This window comes from Taurulus bubalis (assembly GCF_910589615.1).
Source record: "Taurulus bubalis genome assembly, chromosome: 20".
In the NCBI taxonomy this organism is placed as follows: Eukaryota; Metazoa; Chordata; class Actinopteri; order Perciformes; family Cottidae; genus Taurulus; species Taurulus bubalis.
This window is the reverse complement of record NC_136608.1, coordinates 19062062-19076030: the sequence shown is the minus strand read 5'-3', so window position 1 is coordinate 19076030 and position 13969 is coordinate 19062062. Positions and strand designations below refer to the sequence as shown.

General features: G+C 53.6%; 1 protein-coding gene across 1 annotated transcript; it reads right to left on the bottom strand.

Annotated features, from left to right (window-relative positions):
* Positions 1–217: 217 nt before the first annotated feature.
* On the bottom strand, positions 218–12888 carry LOC306752619 (UPF0606 protein KIAA1549-like; the record flags this gene model as incomplete). Its single annotated transcript, XM_079236399.1, is given in 20 exon segments — positions 218–442; positions 804–958; positions 1045–1168; positions 1252–1308; positions 1401–1688; positions 2909–3059; positions 3237–3472; positions 3557–3747; positions 4318–4472; positions 4684–4886; positions 4959–5143; positions 8699–8876; positions 9027–9178; positions 9475–9534; positions 9708–9900; positions 10067–10360; positions 10526–10608; positions 10701–11319; positions 11321–11985; positions 12789–12888. Coding segments are annotated over 20 exon segments (4314 nt in total).
* Positions 12889–13969: the final 1081 nt, after the last annotated feature.

Here is a 13969-nt window from a genome sequence, read left to right as displayed (position 1 = left end):
GTAAAGTACCGGATGTCAGGTGTATTTTTTTTCCAGATGTGGATTGTGGTCCAGAGTCATTTTGGGTTTAGCGGCACAGACGTAGATTAGCTCAAGAGAGTTCAGACTGTGGATCAGTTAATTATAGGTTTTAATCCACTCTTTCCAGGCTCTAAGTGGTTTAAAACAATAATGGTTGAAACCAGTGGAGTTCTGATCCAAGCAAGTCCAGACCAGTCTAAGGGTAGCTGGTCACTGCAGTCTGTCTCTGGGCCAGACGTCGCAGTTCCTCCCTGATAGCCTTTATAAGGGAGGCGGAGGTGTGGGCAGAGGGGGAGGCGTCCTCTGGCGGGTACTCTGGAGTCGGTGAGGTCAGAAGGAGAGGGGGAGCCGATGGGTCCCGTAAAGAGGAGCTGGGCATCTGGAAAACAGAGGAGGAAGAGAACTCCGGGAATGACAGCACCTGTAGGAAGAAGGGAGCGAGAGACAAGACCAGAACATATATCCAGATTAAAGATATGAAAAGAAACTGCACATAAATTGATGACAACAGACATTAGTTGTCATTTAACAACTACCATCCTTGGTAGACTCGTAACTGAAAAACGTGAAATATACTGTCAATCTGCATCATGGTCTGGGCAGTTTTGGTTAGCACTGGTCTAGTCAGGACAGAAATGAACAACAAAGGTGATGCCTGGCCTGCTTTGAACGGCACCCTGTATCACCATGGCTCTCATTACTATAATGCCAATTAATATTAACAGAACCACTCCGTTCAGCCCAATTTGGTTGGATTTTCCTACTCCCCACTACAGACTCACACTCTCTCTGCTGGCTCCTTGTCTGGACAGGTCCTGGTCTGAGTGCTGCTGGTTCCAGCTGGAGCCAGTGGGACCAGACATGCTGCGCCCCACCCCAGGGTACGCGCCAATCTGACTGGACAAACCCACCTGGGTCAAGTGGTGGAGCTGCGCACCTGGAGGTCAATAGAAAGATGCATTTAAGTGCCATTGACTTTCAGTGTAGGAGGCAGACAGGACGAATGACAGTATGACAGTGTACCTGTGCTACCCCCTACAGGTCGTGGTCTCGACGAAGAGGGGGGGTCCTCGTAGGGCCCCCTGCTGGAGTAAACCGACTCCTGCATCTGGTCTCCAGTAGAAACATACCCTGCTGAGCTTAGACCCTGCCTGTATGAAACACACAGAGAATCAGCACTGGTTCAGGTCCAGATTACAAACATGGACCTGGTTTTAAGTGGACTGACACTGACCTGTGCAGCAGGCCCTGGACTGATGATGGAGACATTCCCAGCTCTGCGTATCTCTGCAGAAAGAACAAAAGAAGAGGAAAATGAAAACTGAACATCAGATTATGACAGACTGAAAACGGCATATGCTGCAGGAAGACACACTCACAGCAGAGAAGGGGCTTTGAGAGGGGGCAGCTGGGTAAGAGCCCCACTGCCTGCCTGGGGGGCGGGCCTGGGGAGAGGGGCTCGGCAGGGCGGGGCTTACCCCGCTCAGCCCGGCGCTGCCCTGCGAGGACGGCGACACCAGGGCGAAGGCGTCATCCAAAAGGGAGTGCATCTGCTGCCGTGCCTCCTCGATTGAGGGCTGAGGGGGCATGTAGGGGGGCGGGGCGGAGTCAAACACCTCGTCAGTAGGGGAGGGGCTGCCGTGGTCCGGGGGCAGGTCAGGGTCCGACTATGAAAGAAAGAAAAGAGAGAATAAAGAGAGTTTAGTGTGGTCCAATTTAAATGTGTACTTGAACTCCTTCGCTTGGTGCAGTGACCCGGAGAGTCAGACTTGAAACTACTGACTCTCATCCTGCCTTTTTGGCTCTCTTCATCTCTGTCAACTGCCCTCATGCTGCTGAAGGACAAGTTCTGAAGGAACCAACAGAACCACATCATCTGCAAAGGGCAGAGACACAATTTCGAGGTCCTCAAACCAGAGAGTCTCCTCCCTCGGCTGCACCTTGAACTCCTGTCCATGAAAATCAGAAACAAGATCCGTGTGGGACAAGAGACGACTCCGGTGGAATCCGACACACACTGAAAACCGGTTCAACGTTGTGCCGAGTTGACGGACACAGTTCTCACTTTGGTCATACAAGGACGGGATGGCTCGTAGCAACGGCCCTAGTACCCAATATGGATGCAGGACTACTCAGGGTCCATGGTCGTGAGCCTTCTCCAAGTCCACAAAACACATGTAGATTGGATGGGCAAATTCTCATGACCCCTCCAGCAGACCTGCAAAGGTAAAGAGCTGAACCACTGGTCCACGTCCAGGACGTTACACCTCCTGGATCTGAGGTTCGACAATCAGTCAAAGCCTTCCTTTCCAGAATCTTAGAATAAATGAGTGTGAAACCCCAATGGTTGGTCTGCCTCTCCACAGCCACTGTCCCCCGACTTCAACACTGAAGAGACAGTCCAATAATGTCCAGAGCCTCCAGCCTCTCTGATGTGACTCTCATCCAGCCCTGGTACCTTTACATTTAAAACAGTTTTCACAATATGCTAAAACTTTATCTTGGTTTAAGATGTCAGGGCGAGGTCAAACATTAAAGTAAAGCCGGCTTCATCTCCAACAGACTAAAACTCTAAAACCTAACTATCGGTAACGGTATTGGAACCGTTCAACTCCACCGAGAGGAGGGCGATGCCAGAGGCTGAGGTGGCCGGCGGAGGCCGTTGAAGGCAGTTGGAGGCCAGGTATAGATAATCTTAAATAAAGTCTTAAGGATTTTATAATCATTGATAAACAATACAAAGAAAAAAGGAACCAAAACGCTACCCTGAGGAACTCGTCATTCAATGGATGTCGGATCAGACAACCGCTTTTGTGATCTGATCGATAACCGACAGCTTTATCAAAAGCTTTCAGTCCCTCCCGAGTCCCACCGGCAGGAGCAGCTCCCTGGTTAAACTCACCATGTAGGCCACGTTGTTGAGTCCTGGGTACTTCCTGTAGGTGGCGCTGTGATCATTGAGCAGCCGGTCTCGGTCTGTATCAGGAAGACTTCCAGGTCCTGGCTGAGGTCGTCGACCTCGAGGAGAGCGCCTACCTCTAGAGGACAAAGGCACAGGAAGAGTTTTTCTTTGTTAATCTGGTGTTTCAGAATCTCCTCAGATTTGAAGATAATAATCAATAAGGTCATAATGAGAAGCTCAGGCTCATATTTAGAGCCTATAACTTATGAATGAACATAATAAATAATAAAGTAAATTTTCTCTCAGGTCTGACCTCCTCCTGGAGTCGGTGGGGGTGGGGGGCGAGTGGTTGTTGGCCTGCAGGATGCAGTCCATGTGGTCGTGGGCGGAGCTATAGAGACGCTGCGCCACCTCGCCCTGCACCGGTCCGTCTCCGAATGCGTCCATGATGTCGTCCATGGAGGGAAACTCGCACTGGCCCCGCCTCTTGGCGCGCTGCCGGAGCTTGTTCCTGTGATGCTCGATCTCGGACTTGTGTCTCAGCGCCACCTGCAGGAGGATTGGAGAACGCGGGAGGTTCAAACGTCCTCGTGGCGAGCGGCGAGGGCGCGGTCGCCCCGGCGGCGGACTCACCTCTGTGCTGACCTTCTCGGTGAGGGTGGGGCTCAGGTGCGGCGGGTGTTGCGGCGGCGGGCTGGGCCGCGGCTGCATGGCGATCAGCTGCACCTTGTTGGCCTGGCGACGCGTCCCGTCGGACGAGCCGCGGGACAGACGGTCCACGTGGTCGAAGATGGAGGACGAGGACAGCAGCTCGTCTGCAGCGCCTGAAGGAACGACATCATCGTCAGACAGACCTCCTCACCAGGTGATCAGCTTGTGATCCATTGTGCAAAGACATCGATCAGAGCGGCTTCGACCAATCAGAGAGGACGCTTCAAACCAACGTACCCAACTTGCTCCTCCCTTCAGTCCAGAAGCACGAGGAGAAAAGACATGACACAGAGTTATCGTCTTTTCCTCTTTATCCTCCTCCTCTCTTTTCTTCCCTGCTTCTCTCTTTATTCTCTCATCCTCGTTCTCATCCACCTTTCCTCTTTATCCTCCTCCTCTCTTTATTCTCTCCTCCTCTTCCTCCTCCTCATCCACCTTTCCTCTTTATTCTCCTCCTCCTCCTTCAATTTATTCTCCTCTCTTTATTCTCTCCTCCTCCTCCTCCACCACCTTTCCTCTTTATTCTCCTCATCCTTCAATTTATTCTCCTCTCCTCGTTCTTATCCTCCTGTCTTTTCGCCACACACACACACACACACACACACACACACACACACACACACACACACACACACACACACACACACACACACACACACACACACACACACACACACACACACACACACACACAAGCTGGTGTGTCTGACCATTTTTGGGTGTCTTCCTGTGCTGCTTCCCCTCGCTGGGCGTGGCCACAGGTCGAGTGCTTTCTTCTGCCGATTCTCTGCCGCTTGATTGGTCGCTGCCTAACGAGTCTCCGTCTGATGGGCTGAGTCTGAAGGACAGTATTAATGTTGATAATGTTAATAACGTTATTAATGTTATTAATATTTCATTTCAAATCAATGGCGTTGTATCTTCTTTCTGTCATTGTGTGTGCAGGTGACATGGAGGTGACATCACACGCCGTCATACCAGAAGCTGATACGTCTTTGACTAATGATGAGAAAGCGTCTCTTATGATTTGCGGTACAGAAGCGTCCTACCTGCCCCGCCGCCGGCTGCTCCGTGGCACCTTTGTGGACGAGCCTTTGGATTTGGGGGTGTGGAGGTCCCCGCCGTCGGAGGGCGTGGCCTCTTTGGGGGCGGGCGGCGGGCCCGGCTCCTGCATCACCAGGATGTCGTCTTTGCTGTGCTGCCCCAGGTGCAGCTTGGCGAAGTCGAAGCCTTTAACGCTCGGAGCCTGAAGCTGAGAGAGGACACGAGGTCAGCGGCTAGCGCGGCCACAGGAAACACTTGCGGCTTCTTGTCGACCTCTGACCTTCTGCCTCTGCTGGATGGTGTTGATGGCGTCCGGCTGGAACTCCAGCTTCTCTGAGCCGCACAGCTTCCAGTAGAGGATGATGATGATGAAGAGCGCCAGCAGGACCGGGACGACCACGCCGACGATCAGCCAGATGCTGCTGCTCTGAGTCTCTGCTGGAGGGACAGACAGGGTCTCCACCGCTGGAGGGGGAGACAGGTGAGAGGGAGAGACAGGTGAGAGGGAAAGAGAGGTGAGAGGGAGAGAGACAGGTGAGAGGGAGAGAGATAGGTGAGAGGGAGAGAGACAGGTGAGAGGGAGAAACAGGTGAGAGGGAGAGAGACAGGTGAGAGGGGGAGACAGGTGAGAGGGAGAGAGACAGATGAGAGGGAGAGAGACAGGTGAGAGGGAGAGAGACAGATGAGAGGGAGAGAGACAGGTGAGAGGGAGAGAGACAGGTGAGAGGGGGAGAGACAGATGAGAGGGGGAGAGACAGATGAGAGGGAGAGAGACAGGTGAGAGGGAGAGACAGATGAGAGGGAGAGAGACAGATGAGAGGGAGAGAGACAGGTGAGAGGGAGAGACAGGTGAGAGGGAGAGAGACAGGTGAGAGGGGGAGAGACAGGTGAGAGGGGGAGAGACAGGTGAGAGGAAGAGAGACAGATGAGAGGGAGAGACAGGTGAGTTGGAGAGAGAGGTGAGAGGGAGAGAGACAGGTGAGAGGGAGAGAGACAGGAGAGAGGGAGAGAGACAGATGAGAGGGAGAGAGACAGGTGAGAGGGAGAGACAGGTGAGAGGGAAAGACATGTGAGAGGGAGAGAGAGGTGAGAAGGAGAGAGACAGGTGAGAGGGGGAGACAGGTGAGAGGGAGAGAGACAGATGAGAGGGAGAGAGACAGGTGAGAGGGAGAGAGACTGATGAGAGGGAGAGAGACAGGTGAGAGGGAGAGAGACAGGTGAGAGGGAGAGAGACAGGTGAGAGGGGGAGAGACAGATGAGAGGGGGAGAGACAGATGAGAGGGGGAGAGACAGATGAGAGGGAGAGAGACAGGTGAGAGGGAGAGAGACAGGTGAGAGGGAGAGAGACAGGTGAGAGGGAGAGAGACAGATGAGAGGGAGAGACAGGTGAGAGGGAAAGAGAGGTGAGAGGGAGAGAGACAGGTGAGAGGGAGAGAGACAGGTGAGAGGGAGAGACAGATGAGAGGGAGAGAGACAGATGAGAGGGAGCGAGACAGGTGAGAGGGAGAGACAGGTGAGAGGGAGAGAGACAGGTGAGAGGGGGAGAGACAGGTGAGAGGGAGAGACAGGTGAGAGGGAGAGAGAGGTGAGAAGGAGAGAGAGAGGTGAGAGGGAGAGAGAGGTGAGAGGGAGAGACAGGTGAGTTGGAGAGAGAGGTGAGAGGGAGAGAGACAGGTGAGAGGGAGAGACAGGTGAGAGGGAGAGAGACAGATGAGAGGGAGAGAGACAGATGAGAGGGGGAGAGACAGATGAGAGGGGGAGAGACAGATGAGAGGGAGAGAGACAGGTGAGAGGGAGAGAGACAGGTGAGAGGGAGAGAGACAAGTGAGAGGGAGAGACAGGTGAGAGGGAGAGAGACAGGTGAGAGGGAGAGAGACAGATGAGAGGGAGAGACAGGTGAGAGGGAAAGAGAGGTGAGAGGGAGAGAGACAGGTGAGAGGGAGAGAGACAGGTGAGAGGGAGAGACAGATGAGAGGGAGAGAGACAGATGAGAGGGAGAGAGACAGGTGAGAGGGAGAGACAGGTGAGAGGGAGAGAGACAGGTGAGAGGGGGAGAGACAGGTGAGAGGGAGAGACAGGTGAGAGGGAGAGAGACAGATGAGAGGGAGAGACAGGTGAGAGGGAGAGAGACAGGAGAGAGGGAGAGAGACAGATGAGAGACAGGTGAGAGGGAGAGACAGGTGAGAGGGAGAGAGAGGTGAGAAGGAGAGAGAGAGGTGAGAGGGAGAGAGAGGTGAGAGGGAGAGACAGGTGAGTTGGAGAGAGAGGTGAGAGGGAGAGAGACAGGTGAGAGGGAGAGACAGGTGAGAGGGAGAGAGACAGATGAGAGGGAGAGAGACAGATGAGAGGGGGAGAGACAGATGAGAGGGGGAGAGACAGATGAGAGGGAGAGAGACAGGTGAGAGGGAGAGAGACAGGTGAGAGGGAGAGAGACAAGTGAGAGGGAGAGACAGGTGAGAGGGAGAGAGACAGGTGAGAGGGAGAGAGACAGATGACAGGGAGAGACAGGTGAGAGGGAAAGAGAGGTGAGAGGGAGAGAGACAGGTGAGAGGGAGAGAGACAGGTGAGAGGGAGAGACAGATGAGAGGGAGAGAGACAGATGAGAGGGAGAGAGACAGGTGAGAGGGAGAGAGACAGGTGAGAGGGGGAGAGACAGGTGAGAGGGGGAGAGACAGGTGAGAGGAAGAGAGACAGATGAGAGGGAGAGACAGGTGAGTTGGAGAGAGAGGTGAGAGGGAGAGAGACAGGTGAGAGGGAGAGAGACAGGAGAGAGGGAGAGAGACAGATGAGAGGGAGAGAGACAGGTGAGAGGGAGAGACAGGTGAGAGGGAAAGACATGTGAGAGGGAGAGAGAGGTGAGAAGGAGAGAGAGAGGTGAGAGGGAGAGAGACAGGTGAGAGGGAGAGACAAGTGAGAGGGAGAGAGACAGATGAGAGGGAGAGAGACAGATGAGAGGGGGAGAGACAGATGAGAGGGGGAGAGACAGATGAGAGGGAGAGAGACAGATGAGAGGGAGAGAGACAGATGAGAGGGGGAGAGACAGATGAGAGGGGGAGAGACAGATGAGAGGGAGAGAGACAGATGAGAGGGAAAGAGAGGTGAGAGGGAGAGAGACAGGTGAGAGGGAGAGAGACAGGTGAGAGGGGGAGAGACAGCTGAGAGGGAGAGACAGATGAGAGGGAGAGAGACAGATGAGAGGGAGAGACAGGTGAGAGGGAGAGACAGGTGAGAGGGAGAGAGACAGGTGAGAGGGAGAGAGACAGGTGAGAGGGAGAGAGACAGATGAGAGGGGGAGAGACAGATGAGAGGGAGAGACAGGTGAGAGGGAAAGAGAGGTGAGAGGGAGAGAGACAGGTGAGAGGGAGAGAGACAGGTGAGAGGGGGAGAGACAGCTGAGAGGGAGAGACAGATGAGAGGGAGAGAGACAGATGAGAGGGAGAGACAGGTGAGAGGGAGAGACAGGTGAGAGGGAGAGAGACAGGTGAGAGGGAGAGAGACAGGTGAGAGGGAGAGAGACAGGTGAGAGGGAGAGAGACAGATGAGAGGGGGAGAGACAGATGAGAGGGAGAGACAGGTGAGAGGGAAAGAGAGGTGAGAGGGAGAGAGACAGGTGAGAGGGAGAGAGACAGGTGAGAGGGGGAGAGACAGATGAGAGGGAGAGACAGATGAGAGGGAGAGAGACAGATGAGAGGGAGAGACAGGTGAGAGGGAGAGAGACAGGTGAGAGGGAGAGACAGGTGAGAGGGGGAGAGAGGTGAGAGGGAGAGAGAGGTGAGAAGGAGAGAGACAGGTGAGAAGGAGAGAGAGGTGAGAGGGAGAGAGAGGTGAGAAGGAGAGAGAGAGGGGAGAGGGAGAGAGAGGTGAGAAGGAGAGGGAGAGGTGAGAAGGAGAGAGAGGTGAGAAGGAGAGAGAGAGGTGAGAGGGAGAGAGAGGTGAGAGGGAGAGAGACAGGTGAGAGGGAGAGAGAGGTGAGAAGGAGAGAGACAGGTGAGGGACAGGTGCGCTGGAGTCTTGACTCACGCTGGGCGATGGGCCTCTGGACGCGGTGTCCGAGGACGATGGCGGCTCTCTGGAGGTCCAGGCGGTTCAGGGTGAGCGCCGTGGCCTCGGCAGGTATCCGCTCCCCACCTGGACCCTCCACGAAGTAGAAGACCTCCAGCGGAAGCTCCGCCCCCAACAGCCTCGCCACCCGCACCACCTGAGCAAGGACAGGTGCAGCAGAGACTCTGGTCTTCTTGAGGCTGGAACCTCTGTACAGGTGTGTTGATTCGGGTGTGTTGATTCAGGTGTGTTGATTCAGGTGTGTTGATTCAGGTGTGTTGATTCAGGTGTGTTGATTCGTACATACCTGCAGACTGTTGTTGCCCACAGCTGTCGCTCTCCTCCAGCGCCTCCTGCTGGCGACCTGCAGACTCTCGTCCAGCAGCAGAGCCAGACGCCTCTCCAGACGGGCTTTAAAGCTCCTCTCGGACACCAGCTGCTCCGGGACCCCCAACAGCACTGAAGACACACACACACACACACACACACACACACACACACACACACACACACACACACACTCTTTATTCTCTCCTCCTCCTCCTCCTCCTCCACCACCTTTCCTCTTTATTCTCCTCATCCTTCAATTTATTCTCCTCTCCTCGTTCTTATCCTCCTGTCTTTTCGCCACACACACACACACACACACACACACACACACACACACACACACACACACACACACACACACACACACACATAATCACAATGTAACGCATCACCTTTCTGTAGCAAGTCAAACCCCAAAGACTCACCTGTACGGACCCAGGTGGAGCGCAGGTGGTGAGACGTGTTCAGCTCCGGGTAGTGGAACGCTGTGAACACAAACACACGCTTAACACACACACATTTAACACACGTTTAACATGTTTAACACGTTTAACACATTTAAAAGTGCTGGTTCTGAAATCAAACCTGATGTAACTAATGTTTACCACATTGACATATGATGGACATGTATGATGTGCATTATTAACAAACGGCGTACGTTCTGCGATCTGAAGAGCAGGAAATCCAACGTAGAAGCTGAACTCGACCAGACTGAGCTTCCTCAGGTGTTCGCTGACCTCTGACCCCAGCAGATAGTCCCGCCCATCACGCACCGCGAAGGTGACGTCGACGGAAATCTTCTGCTCCGCCGCCGCTGACGGTCGACTGACCGCCATGGTGATGTTCAGAAGCTGCAGAACACATTGATCCTCTGTTAGGTCTCTAGTGATCCACAGTGTGATCACATTGATCCTCCAATAGGTCTCTAGTGATCCACAGTGTGAACACATTGATCCTCTGTTAGGGTCTCTAGTGATCCACAGTGTGAACACCCCCGCCAGGTGAGGAGGGACTCACCTGCACGGTGACGTTTCCGGCCTCACGCGATCGTCTCCGAGTCTCGGCGTACGCCATCGCCAGCCCTCTCTCCACGCGCTCGCTGAAGTTACAGACTCTGACGTCCACGTGGGCGAACTGCAGCTCGGAGTGGATCTGGTACCTGAGATCCGGTACGGTGTAGAGCGGCGACACGCTGGGAATCGGGCCGGACCCGCGGGGCGCCTGGCGGAGCGCGTTGATGACCGACATGGCGGTGAAGATCAGCGGCCCTGACACCACACGGAAGGCAAAACTGGACGGAGTTCTCAGGAACTGAGGAGACAGCAGAGACAGACAGCTGTCAATCATCTGACATCGTTACCTTTAATCTATGAAGTCCAGCAGCTGAGAACAATCAATTAATGACGTCACATACAATAAAGGAGTCTGTATACTGAAATAACATTGTGGAGGAGGAGGAGGAGGAGGAGGAGGTACCTGGAGCTCCACTGGACGGTTGAACTCTCTCCTCAGAAGATCTCTGACTTGAGTGAAACCTGATGACGAACCTTTAGAACTGACTGCAGGGACAAAAAGAAACCGATTAGCTGACCGAGCTCTTTCTGCGTCACGTGACCCGCGGGGCCCGGCGCTGCCGCCACGACCTACTCACCTACTCTGACCAGGTACATCTCTGGCTTGGTGATGTTGCACAGGTACTGCCTGCCAGGGGGGGTCTGAGCCACTCTGGGTGTCGGGACCGGGGGAGCTCTGGTCCGGCTGATGGCTGTGGTCTGGGTGGTGGTGGTGATGTTAGTGGTTGTGGTCTTTGTGGTGGTCTTGGTGGGTGAAGCCTTCACTGGCTTTTCCGTGACCACTGGAGGCCTCTCCGGTCTATCGGGGCGGGTGGGAGGGCCCAGCGGGGGAGGGGGAGGGGTGGTGTTGGAAGGGGGACGGGGACGGGGTCTACTCGGGACACGGTCTTTGGGTTTTACACCAGGAGGAGAAGCAGTTTTTATGGTGGTCGATGGTGGAGGTGGCTTCTCCTCACCTGGGAGAGTAGGTGAGAGGGTGAGGGGAGGGGGGGGCTCTGGAGGACCAAAGCTTGGGGAAGGAGACGAGGATGAAGGGGGACGCTGGGTCTGTGTTGTTGTAGGAGTGATGGGGGGTTTGGAGTCAGTCCAGTCCACCCAGTCCTGGTCTCTCCCCCCCTCCTGGTCCCTCCCCCTCTCCTGGTCCCTCCCCCTCTCATGGTCTCTACCCCGGTCCTGGTCCTGGTCCTGATCCCCCCCCCCTCTCCCTCTCCCGGGCCAGCAGGTTGGTGTAGTACTCCATGCTGTTCATGTCCGGCAGCAGCAGCTCTGTGGGCTCCAGAGGCATCATGTCCTCCAGGTCGTAGTCCTGGTCCCAGTTGGGGAAGACGTCTGGATGGGAGGGGCGAGTGTGCAAGGGGATGCTGGGGGTGGAAGAGGAGGGGGAGAGGGGGATGCTGGGCCGGGCCGGGAAGGCCGTGTCGTAAGAGACCCAGTCCCCGCCCAGGTCCTCGTCGTAGGGGTGGCCGGGTAGTGGTGTGGCCAGGGACAACTCCTCTCCGTCAGGCACCATGAAGGACAGAGTCTCCAGGTAGTCTCCGGAGCCCCAGGCCTCTTCCAGGGAGGGGCCCTGCTCCCAGGGGGGAGGAGGGGTGAGGGTTGGCTGGGTGTGGGGGGGCAGGGCTGGGGGGAGGCTCGGGGACAGGAGGTCTGGAGGTCTCAAGAGGAGGTGGATCCCCTGAGCACCGGAGTCCGAGTCCTCAGCCGAGCCCGGGCCACCACTGTTACCATTGTAGCCGGAATCGGAGAGAGGTCTGGAGACCGGGGGTCTGGAGGGGGGGGAGGAGGAGGAGGAGGAAGAGGAGGAGGAAGAGGAGGAGGAGGGTGATGAAGGAGACTCTGCCGTCCTGTTAAGGTCCAGCACACCTGGGAGACAAAGAGAGGGATTCAATTAACGCCCCACTAAAGCTAAGGGACATTTTTAGTCTTTATGCTGAGCTAGGCTAACAATAACCCTTGTTTTTAGTCTTCATGCTAAGCTAGGCTAACAATTACCCCTGTTTTTAGTCTTTATGCTGATTGTTCCTTGTGATCTTCTTCACAGTAGATCAATAAAACATAAATATTAGAAACACACACACACACACACACACACACACACACACACACACACACACACACACACACACACACACTCGACTGGGTCTCTCTCATGCACTGCCGGCCTTGTTGCCATGGTGACGGCAGCATCACATGCCGAACGGAGACGAGTAGTTTAGTATTCAAGAGACGACGCCTCCAAGTACTCAGAGATATAGATTATATATATATATAATATTATATATATATGTATATATAATCTGTATGTATATACACATAAACATATACAGATATAAATATATGTACATACATATATTCATACATGTATGTGTATATATATACATATATATATGTATATATATTATATATATAATATATATGTACATACAGTATATATATATGTATTTATACATATAGTATATATATATGTATCTCATCTTCCAGCTGAAGACACGCTTCAGATCTCCTTATAAGGAACTTCCTGTTATCTGCAGGTGGTCTAGAGGTCACAGCACAGAGGTCAGAGCAAACATCCTGTGACGTTTGCTCGGTGTTTGGGTCTCAGGAGGACCAACGGGACCAGGTCCCTGAAACCTGTACGATCAGCTCCTTTCAGAACCAGAACCTACCTGCAGCAGGGGAGCCGGACGTCACCGTGGAAACCAGCGTGCCGGCCACCAGCAGGATCACGCTGAGTGTGCGTTTGCACTCTGAGGTTCTGGGGTCCATCCCGGTCCCGGTTCCGGTCCTGGTCCTGGTCCCGGTCCTGGTCCCAGTCCTGGTCCTGGTCCTGGTCCCAGTCCTGTAGCCGGGGTCCTGCAGGATCACAGGGTCCATCGTCCTCAGAGGGCCGCTGGTCTGATCCCGGTGCAGAGAGCCAAGCGTCCGTCAGGAGGACCTGAACACAGAGGGGCATGAAGGTACTAATACAACGTGTAGAAGTACACTGTAGACCAGCACACGTACTAATACAACGTGTAGAAGTACACTGTGACCAGCACACGTACTAATACAACGTGTAGAAGTAGTAATACGACGTGTAGAAGTACACTGTGACCAGCACACGTACTAATACAACGTGTAGAAGTACACTGTGACCAGCACACATACTAATACAACGTGTAGAAGTACTAATACAACGTGTAGAAGTACACTGTGACCAGCACACGTACTAATACAACGTGTAGAAGTAGTAATACGACGTGTAGAAGTACACTGTGACCAGCACACGTACTAATACAACGTGTAGAAGTACACTGTGACCAGCACACGTACTAATACAACGTGTAGAAGTACACTGTGACCAGCACACGTACTAATACAACGTGTAGAAGTACACTGTGACCAGCACACGTACTAATACAACGTGTAGAAGTACACTGTGACCAGCACACGTACTAATACAACGTGTAGAAGTACTAATACAACGTGTAGAAGTACTAATACAACGTGTAGAAATACTCTGTGGCCAGCACACGTACTAATACAACGTGTAGAAGTACCAATACAACGTGTAGAAGTACACTGTGACCAGCACACGTACTAATACAACGTGTAGAAGTACTAATACAACGTGTAGAAGTACACTGTGACCAGCACACGTACTAATACAACGTGTAGAAGTACTAATACAACGTGTAGAAGTACACTGTGACCAGCACACGTACTAATACAACGTGTAGAAGTACACTGTGACCAGCACACGTACTAATACAACGTGTAGAAGTACCAATACAACGTGTAGAAGTACACTGTGACCAGCACACGTACTAATACAACGTGTAGAAGTACACTGTGACCAGCACACGTA